This window comes from Gallinula chloropus, assembly GCF_964237585.1.
Source record: "Gallinula chloropus genome assembly, chromosome: 9".
In the NCBI taxonomy this organism is placed as follows: domain Eukaryota; kingdom Metazoa; phylum Chordata; class Aves; order Gruiformes; family Rallidae; genus Gallinula; species Gallinula chloropus.
The window spans coordinates 4,043,229-4,053,148 of NC_140094.1; the positions used below are offsets into that span (position 1 = coordinate 4,043,229).

Consider the following 9,920-nt stretch of genomic DNA (forward strand, 5'->3'; position numbering starts at 1 on the left):
GTGGCCCTCTGCAAGGCCTGGCCTTTTGGGGAGGGCACCATCAGGGGGATGGAGCCTGAGAAGGTACTGCTCAGCCAGTACCCACCCCAGCATAGACTCTTCAAAGGCAGCTGGATGGGGAAATGGGTCTCAGAGGACATCAAGAAGCGTTTGTGCTCTGCCCTTTCGGGCCCCCTTCAGGGAAGGAGCAGGAAGAACTTTCTTCTAGGCGTTGTTGGGGTTGAGTTTGGGAAGCTGAGGAAGAGACATCCCTGTCCTCACAAAACAAGGGTTGACATACACCTCGTCCATTTCCAGGCACTCCTCTGCTGCTTCCTCACGGAGGTCAAAGAAGGTTTTCAGTAGGTCCAGGTTGAAGTAGTGCAGTGCAACAACAGTGATCCCAGACACAAAGCAGAGCAAGCCTGGAAGAAAACGTGCTTTCTGAGAGTGTGCCTGTAAACACCAGCACCCTTCCCACCCCACACCTCTTCTCTGATGGCCCCCTGGCAGGGAGCAATGACTTCTCTGATGGAAGATGGCCTTCTACTCTATGAGATGGCTTCAGCTGCTGCACTGAGTGTCTTGAAACCCAGGCAAGCAACCCCCATCTCTGTGCATTACTACACTTCGGGGACTAAAAAGCCCTTCAGATGGGGATAGTGTCCCTCCCCATCTGTCAGTCCTCTCCACACCTCTGCCAGGGTCTGCTTTACCAAGGTGGGCTGCACTCCCCAAGCTCCCTCACCTCCATTTCTGGAGGCAGAGGGAAGCCCCAGGGGTCTTGCACACCAAGAGGGACAAGGTGATGTGCCCTGGTGTAGCTTGGCATCCTTACCTATGGCTAGTGTGAGCCAGAAAGACCCCCCATAGCCTGTGTGCAGTGTTGCAGTCCCAAACTGGATGGGGCACACCAGGGAGTTCCTCACGGTGGAGAACGAGAGCAACGAGAAGATCATGAAGGCCCCTGTGACCAGGAGCATGTAGCCACCATAGACCAGGACAGGCATGGAGAAGAGCATGTTGGAGATGAGCCAAGTGCAAAAGGCCACCCTGCAGACAAGAGAAGACCCATGGGTGAGTGGGGCAAGTGCCAGGGACTAGGATGCTCTCTCTACCTGGGAGGAGGAACCTGGATTCCAGGTTGCACTGTATGAACCAAGAACCCCCATGGGGGGGCTGCAGTAATCCCTAGCCTCCCAGGCTGAGCCAGATGTGTGATGCTCACATGGCTACCTCCAGACGACAGAAGCCATGTGGTTTCATCTTCCCACTGTTCATGCAGACTGTACCAGCCCCATGAAGGCCACAGCACCCTGCTCAGTGTACCTGTACAATCCCAGCTCCCCACCCTTCCATGTGTGGGGCAGTGCAGACCCCAGAGAGCAGCACACAGGACTGGGGTAACTGCAGAAACAGTTCTAAGTCATTTGCAGCAGCTCTGGACTTGGCTGAGGAGCAGGGGAAGCCTTCAGCCAGGAGCTCCTGCTCCATGGTGCTGCCAGGCCACTTTCCTCTTTTCCACATTCCTGCCATCAAAGAGCAGGGCAAACAGCCCTGATGTGGCCCTTGCTCTTCACAACCCATGGTAGAGGGGACCATCTCTGGACAGCTGTGGACCAGCTCTCCTTCCACCCAAATGAGCAGCAACATGTCACTGCCCAGCAGATCCTGCCAAAGTGTTGTCACTGGCCCCACAGCAACAGCATCCCCAGCTCATCCTCCTCTGCTCCCACTCCCAGGCACTAAAGACCCTCACAGATGGGGCCCTGGGCAACCTTGTGTAGCTCCAGGCCTGGAAGTTGGTGGCCCTGCTTGTGGCAGGGGGGTTGGAGCTCTGTGATCCCTGGGGTCCCTTCCAACCCAGACCAGTCTGGGATTCTATAGGGATGGGAGAATTCTACACATGACCCTCTTTGGGCCACTGAGGACAGCAGCTCCAACTCCCTCCATGGAGGTGGATCCCTGCCATCACCACCACACCACAGCAAGGACCTGCACCAGGTTCCACTCTCCTGTGTGCAGCCATGGTGGAGCTGAACAGCAGAGAGAGCCAGGAGCTCCTATCTGCTCCCCCCAAGGTGCCTACAGGGCCACCAGCTTTACCGCATGGCAGCGTGCCATCGCTGCCCCTATCGGAGGCAGCAGGACAAGGCAGCAGGGCCCCTCCTACGTCCTCACATCTCCCTGGCAAGAGAAAGGCTCACCAGAGAGTGGCCGATGCGTAGTGGCCGGAGATGCGGTACTGGCTGAGCACGCCGCAGGGGCTGTGCCTGGTGAACTTCTCTGCCACGTAGAGGATGGGGCTGGGCAGCCCCTTCTCCAAGCCCTCACCATAGCTGTGGTCATAGTCTGCATCGAAGCTCCAGGAGAAGTGCTCGTTGTAGTCGATGGTCTCGTTGATCTGATGCACTGGGTTTCCTGACGGAGGGAGAAGACTTGAGGTCCCTGCTGTGTCCCAGCTGCCAGCCAGGAGCACAGGCACCCCAAGGATGGCAGAGCCCCAGGAACCCAAACACAGGTCAAAGCCACCCAGACTGCACTTGGAGCCACCCAGATCCTGCTTGGAGTTCTCTGGAGCCACAGCCAGAGCTGCAAATGGGGACCCCAGACTCACCCATGAGCGTGACATTCACCCCGGCCAGGCCGACGTGCAGCCCGATGTCCGCGTTCACCAGGGCAGGGCTGAAGGACTTGTAGGAGGTGTTTGCTGTCACCCATCCTGTCTCCCAGTCCCCCGTGAACTGGACAGCTGCCAGGAAAAGCAAAGCTGGGGTTAAAGCCGGGCTGGTCTCAGGCTTTGCTGCGCTCAACGGTGGGTGAGCACGAACGGTGGCATTCCCTCCGCGGCGCTGGAAGGGAGTGTAGGGAGGGCAGGAGAGCTGACTCAGCCACCAAGACGTGCCCCAACCAGCTCCCACGCCCTGGAAGAGCTCATGTCCTCCCCTTGCTGAGCATCCACTCCCTCAATCCGGGAGCAGGACAGATCAGATCCCCAGGGACAAACCCCATGAGCCTGATTCCTCCTTGGACAACCTCTCCGGGACTTCCCCTCAAGCTCCCCACCACGGTGAGCATCACAGCACTTGGGGACAGAGCTTGGAAATGAGTCCTCTCCTCAGCTTCGGGAACAGGGGTGAGTTGCATTCCAAATACCCAGCTCCCTGGGTCACACTGTTAGTGAGCAGTGACGATCGGTGTCCAACAGCACAGCGGGGTGACAGGTGCTGTCACAGCTCTGACAGGCTTTTCAGCATGGGTAGGGGTGGGGAAGAAAGGGGAAAATCCCTAAAACCAATAAATCAAGGCATTTCTGGTATATGTTTTCTTGGAATGGAGCCTACTTTGCAGTAGGCTGAGTTTTCCAGCAATGAAAAGAGCTGAAAGCAAAGGTGGCGATTTGCTTTTCAGAGTGCAGAAACTCTAGAGCAGATTAAGTCTTTTGAAGCACCTGCCACAATTAATTCTGCATCCCTTCACCCTGCAAAAAGAATGCTTTGGTTGCAGGTGGTGAAGGTTTTAAACTCTATAAATAGGACTATAATACACCCCAAAAAGAAAACCTGCCCAAAAATCAGTCCTGCTGCTGAACCAGCTTGTGAGGGCACCGACCCAGCAGCGGCCCCACGGGGATGCTTCCTGGCTGTGGGGCTGAACGTGCTCTGCTGCAGCCAGACAGAAGCCCTGACGCTGCCTTTATAACAACTAATTCCTCCTGGCTGCTCGAGCAGCGCCCGGCCGCCTCCCCATCACCAGAGCAGCGCTGGATGGCTCCACAAGTCCTGGCTCTCCACCTCTCTGTGGCCTTGGTATTCCCAGGCAGCTCGGGTGGCATCTCCCAGCGCCTGGACATCCCCAGGTGGAGGGTGACCACGGCGAGCGGGACTCGCCCGTGCGTCCCCGCTGGCCACAGCCTGGCTGCCTGCTGGGTGGGGGCTGAGTCATTTCGGCTGCGCCGCTCGCTCCCTCTCCAGGCAGCTCTGTGACCCATCCCGCCCTGCACTGTTTCTGTGACAGAGGGTCCGGGCTGGGTGCTCCCCACACCGGGCACCTTCCACCCCATCTTGCCACATCCGCAGCTCACGGGTCTGAGCGCCCTGCCCGGTTTGGAAATCCCACAGCCCAGTTCCCACCACAAGCCCCTTTGATCGCAGAGTTCCCGGCTTCCCCTAAATCCAATCTGGTCCTTTCTCCCCTCCCACCTTGCTCCTTGGAAGGTCTTTACCCCCCTCACCCCAAAATCTGCCCTGCCCTGTGTTAGGCTTCATCCTGCTCTCTCCATGCCACTGCAAGGCTCCTGGAGCCACCCTCTGAGCTGCTTGGCTGTGCTCCCTCAGCAGTGGGCAGCTTGGGAGGAACAAGGGGGCCCACTGGAGCCCACCAGAGCTGGGATTGATGGACACTGACGGGGCCGCCACAGCCAGCAAAGCTCCCTCTCGACTCTCTGGTGACCATGGGATGTTTCAGCCCCCTCACCGGGAACAGGGAAGCCCTTTTGAGAAGCCATGTGACCGCTTTGCAGAGCAGGGGGGGTAGGTCAGACCCCACAGCAAACCCTGCCCACCCCCCAGACCCACACTCCGAGGGCTGCGCAACACTTACCGACGATCACCACTCCCACGACGAGGCTGAGGAGAACCCGGACAGTCCAGTACAACCTCTGCAGGGAGAGAGGTGGGACATCAGAGGTCAGACCCAAACCCAAACAGTGTCCCAGCATCCAAAAAGGTGGGGAGCAGATGCTTATCCCCAGGGACAGGGGTCACGCACCGCCCGTCCGCGGATGCCTGGGATGATGAGCAGGAAGCTGCAAGCGAGCGTGAGGAAGACCACGATGACTATGATGGTGCTGACATCGAACACGAAGGCCTTCCTCTGCTGGGGGTAGAAGGGGTAGATGCCGTTGAAGAGCGTCATCCTGTGCCTCTGGCAGCCTGTGGGAGATGGGTGGTCACAGCAGGGTCCCTGCACCTCCAGCTGGTGGTTGGCCAGCCCTGGCTCAGCTCTGGAATGACAAGCTCCAGGAGGTCCACCTCAAAATTCCCCCGAGGGACAAGGAAACGTGACGCAGTGAGGAAACGGGCAGGGCAAAATACTTCCCCAAAGAGAAACGCACCACCCAAAAAAACCTCCTTGGTGGAGGTGAGGAGGCGCCTGGGGCCGGGCTCCACCAGCCTGGAGGGGTTGTGGCAGCCAGGGGAACCAGAAGCCACTGTCCTGCTGCAGCCCAAGGAGCAGCCCCAGCCCAGAAACCCGTCGAGCAGCTCCTCCCCAGGCAGAGCTGGGTCTCTCCCTACAGCAGGTGGGAGATGTGGCATTGCCCTTGGATGGAGCCCACGAGCCAGGGAGACCACCTTCCTCCAGGACGACAAGGAATCACCCAGGACACTGGATCCACAGTAGCAAAACCACCCCTGGGCAGGGGTCACCACTGCTGAGCAGAACGAAAGCCCACCACCCCCATTTCCCACCCCTCCCCTCAAAGAGGCTTTTCACTGGGAGCCCCAAAGCGCTCTGTGGGGAGGAGCAAGGCAAGGAGGGAGGGCTGTTCCTGGGCTTGGTCCAGAGGGACCAGAAAGCAACCCCTGAACCTATGGCGTGGGGCCAAGGGGCACGCCAACATCAAGGACACATCTCACAGCTGAAGACGACCCAGGTAACGGGATGACAGCTTGTGGAACTCCCACAGACACCTCTCCGAATTCCCACCAGCTCTAGGAACTACAGAGCTTCCCCATTCCAAGGTTAGATCCTTCCTTTCAAAGCTGATTACATGCTTAGTCCTTTCATTTTGCTTCTCTAATAGCATCTCCACACGTAAGCACCCCGGGAAGCCTCCCGGCGCCAGGGAATGCCGGAGCCAACATGACTCATGACCACAGACCATTTCATCCTGTCCCTGCACGGAGCAGTCGGGTTCAGTCCCGCTTTCTCCCATCATCAATCCTGGCTTTAGGGTAACACCCAGCCCAGAGCCACTCAGACACAGAACAGGGGGTCCCAAACCCCTCAAAGTAGGTGGGGACTACAAGAAGCTTCACAAAACAGTCTCCCCTGAGCACGAGGTCACTGATTTCGGGACAATTCCCTGCCCAGTAACCCAGATCGTTACAGCAAACGGTTTAACCCTGTTAAACTGGGTTTAAGGCTGCCCACCTTAAGTTAAGGCTGGTTTTTTTACTGCTGGGTTTTTACCCCTGGACCACAACCGACCTGGACCTGACCTTGCCTCAACCCTCTGCCCTGGACCAAGGGAACTGTCAGATGGATCTCAGATCAGGCTATTTTGTGTAACCCTTTCTGAGCTGTTTCCCAGGAAAGGCATGCCCGGAGAAGGGCAGCCCTCAAGCCCCACTCTCCCTACCATTACCTGATCAGCAGGAGCTTGCAGTCGGTCCCCAACTCTCCAGCTGCAGGGTCCCCACAAAAGCAGCACTGAGTGTCTGAAAGAGAAGGAATAAACCAGGGGATCAGCCCAGTTAAACCCTGATCGCTCCAATCCCGCTGGTTGCCTCTTTGCCCACGCTCCGTTCGGGGTGGCAAAGAAGGATTTCCCAGCCAGGGCTCACCCAAACACAGCTCAAAACAGCTCAGCCATAAACCCCAAGCACCCAAGAGCCCAGGATATAACGTGGCAAATGCTGCTGGGTTTAAATGTGAATCCAGCTCCCCAGCAGCACGGAGGGGCGTTGGTTGGCATTCCCTCTGCGCCTCGCTGCTTCTCGGAATAGCCTCACAGAGAATTTCCAGGGAAACAAGCATTGCTGTTGATGCTTGTCCAAACTTTCTCACTTGATTGCCCCGTGCAGAAGACCAGTTCCCTTGGCATTCTTACAGCCCCGGAGTGGAAAACACTCGCCTGCAGCTCAGGGTGGGAGAAGCTGAGGCTGTGGGGCCTTGGGGAGCATCCTCCATGTAGGGGTATGGCTGTGTAATTTAGCAGGAATGGACAACTCATCTTTTGCTTACAATACCCCAGGCTGGCCAGGGCCAAAAGTGGAGGAGGCAGAAAGTTCTCCCAACACCCAGCAGCTTCTCCTTACAGACACCCCATTTTCCAACCCTGCAACGACTGGAGCTGGAAGGGACCTTTTGGGCCGTGCCCAGCCAAAGCCTCCTCAAGGCAGAGGAGAGTCTAGGGGTTGCTCAGGGTTGCAGGTCGGTATTTTGCATGGAAACAAGAGAAATCCAGCCCCCTGGTAACAGAGCCACCAGCTCAGGGATAGCAGCAGGGTGGGAGGGAACTCCCACAGCTTCCCTACCCCCCCGAAAGAGGGGTGCAAAAAGCCACGGGGGGTGCAAAAAGCCACGGGGGACGCGTCCCCTCCTCCCCATCCCTGCCTAAGCCGGGACCCCCCCTCACCACCAAGCCGGGCAGGCAGCGTGGGGGGCGGCGGGGCTGCTCGGCGGGGCGCCCGGCCAGGGTGCGGGGCGGTGTGTGTGGGGGGAGCGGCGGCTCTTTCCCCAGCCGGTACCTACCTGTGGCGGCGGCGGCGGGAGCGGCGGGGCTCGGGCGGCTCCGTCCCGCACCGCGCTCTTATAGGCGGCGGCGGGCGCGGGGCGCTATGTAAACGCCGGCGCCGCCCGCCCCGCAGCACTTCCCGCCGCACCGCGCGCAGGTGAGTGGCGGTGCCGGGGCCGGGACACGCGTGTGACCGGCTGCGGGGGGTCCTGGGGGGCCGGGACACGCGTGTGTCCGGCTGCGGGGGAGGGGGGGTCCTGGGGCAGGCGGGGATACGCGTGTGTCCAGCTGCGGGGAGTCCTGGGGGGGTCGGGGACACGCGTGTGACCAGCTGCGGGGGGTCCTGGGGGGGTCAGGGACACGCGTGTGTCCGGCTGCGGGGGGGGGATGTTGGGGACACGTGTGTGTCCGGCTGTGAGGGGTCCTGGGGGGGGCCGGGACACGCGTGTGTCCGGCTGCGGGGGAGGGGGGGTCCTGGGGCAGGCGGGGACATGCGTGTGTCCGGTTGTGGGGGAGATCTGGGGGGGGGGGTCACGGACATGCGTGTGACCAGCTGCGAGGGGTCCTGGGGGGGTCGGGGGCACGCGTGTGTCCAGTTGCGGGGGAGGTCCTGGGGGGGGTCAGGGACATGCATGTTCCTGTCTGCGTGGGGGATCTGTGGGGTGCAGGGGTCACGTCTGTTCCCATCTGTGTGGGGGATCTGTAGGGCACAGGGGTCACCTGTGTTCCTGTCTGTGTGGGGGATCTGTGGGGCGCAGGGGTCACGTGTGTTCCCATCTGTGAGAGGGATCTGTGGGGTGCAGGGATCACACGTGTCCCCACCTGTGGGGAGGTCTCTGAGGGGAGCTGTGTCCTCATCTGCATGGGGGTTGTGGGGGTCGGTGTGGGGGGTCAGTGCCAAGCGTGTCCCCATCTGCATGAGGAGGTGCTGGGGGAGTCAGGGCCACGCGTGTCCCTGCCTGCGTGGGGGGTGTCCTGGGGGGTGACTGGGGTTATGTGTTACCCCACCTGTGTTGTGGGGGGGTGTGTGTGGGAGTCGGTGCCAAGTGTGTCCTTGTCTGAGGGGGGGTCTGAGGGGGATCGGGACCACACGTGTCCCTGCCTGTGTTGGGGATTCGGTGCCACGCGTGACCCTGCCTGCATGGGGATCTGGGGGATCGGTCCCACATGTGTCCCCACCTGTGTGGGGGGGGGTCGGGCGGGGGTCTGGGCCATGCGTGGGGGGATCGGTGCCACCTGTGACCCCGCTGGTGTGAGGCACTGGGAGCCGGGGCCACGCACGCTGCTGCCTGCGTGGGGACGGGTGCGCCCGTCGTAGCCCGTGGAGGGGGCAGCCGAGCGTGGAGACAAGTAGGGATGGGGCCGGGCGTGAGGGGGGCAGGGGTCGGGGCACGCGTTTGGTTCCTGGGAGGTGGGGCCGCGTGGGTGAGGTGGGGTGAGGAGGGGGTCACGTCCCTGCTCGCACGGGACACGCACACGACTGCGTGGGGCAGCAGGAGGTTGGGACCAGCCCCGTCCCTGCCTGCGTGGGGCACTTGGGAGGTGTGTTGGGGGGTGGGGGGTGAGGGGGTGTCCAGATCCTGCATGAGGACAGGGGGGATGAGGTCACATGATGGAGCCTGTGCACAGGTTTGGGATTTTCTGGATGATGTCTGAGGTTAGGGAGATGCAGCCTGGTCCCAAATCCAGGAAGGGGGTGGGGGGACGACACGTTCCCCAGTCTGTACCCCCAGTGCTGGGGAGAATGAGAGACAATCTGTCAGTGATTCCACAGGGAGTGGGCTCCAGGCTCCTCGGGTGCTTTGGGACTGCTCTCCTCTGCCTGTATGGTCACTGTTAACTCTGCAGTGGGGATGCTGCTGCCTGGGGATGCTGATGGTGTCCTGGAATCCCAGGTGACAGGTGGCATTTGGGGGCTGAAGCCCAAACTTCAGGGGAGCCAAATATGCCCAGGTCAGGTGAAGGAGGAGATCCTCACTCTGGGATCTCATGCAAAGCCATGTGTTTGCACTCCACGCAGCGTATTTTTTGGAGGGGTGTGATGCTCCAACTCTGGGCAGGGCACAGGGATCCTCTCTGGTGGGAGAAGGTAAGGCTGGTGAAGTGGCTGCTCGGTTCCATCTGCTGCAGAAGGAGGGAATGACTTTCCAAAGGTGGCACGGGGAATCTGTGAAACAGTGGAGCCTGGGGGGCTCACCAGACCTCACAAACTTCCTGATGCTTCACAAGTCTGTGGAGCTGGTCCCAGCCTGCAGAGCTTTCCCTCAGTGAGTGGCACCACGGGCTTCCATGGTTGGTCTGGTGTGATTGTGTGAAGGACTGCCCTGGGTGGTCTGTGAGGCTTGGGAGGCAGGTGTGTGGGCAGGGGGCTCCTTGCTGGAGGAGGTTTGGCAACTGTCTCTCAGCACATGGGAGAGCAGAGTGAGAAGGGTGATGCTGGAGCTCTCAGCTGAAGTGTGGAAAAGGAGCTTGTGGGACA

The 9,920-nt window shown here is 60.1% G+C and overlaps 1 protein-coding gene across 1 annotated transcript; it reads right to left on the reverse strand.

Moving 5' to 3' along the window:
• Positions 1-204: 204 nt before the first annotated feature.
• Positions 205-4,896, reverse strand: DUOXA2 (dual oxidase maturation factor 2; the record flags this gene model as incomplete). Its single annotated transcript, XM_084267906.1, has 6 exons — positions 205-404; positions 818-1,032; positions 2,187-2,400; positions 2,597-2,731; positions 4,582-4,639; positions 4,750-4,896. 6 exons carry the CDS (start codon positions 4,894-4,896, stop codon positions 205-207), a joined length of 969 nt encoding a protein of 322 aa, XP_084124032.1.
• Positions 4,897-9,920: the final 5,024 nt, after the last annotated feature.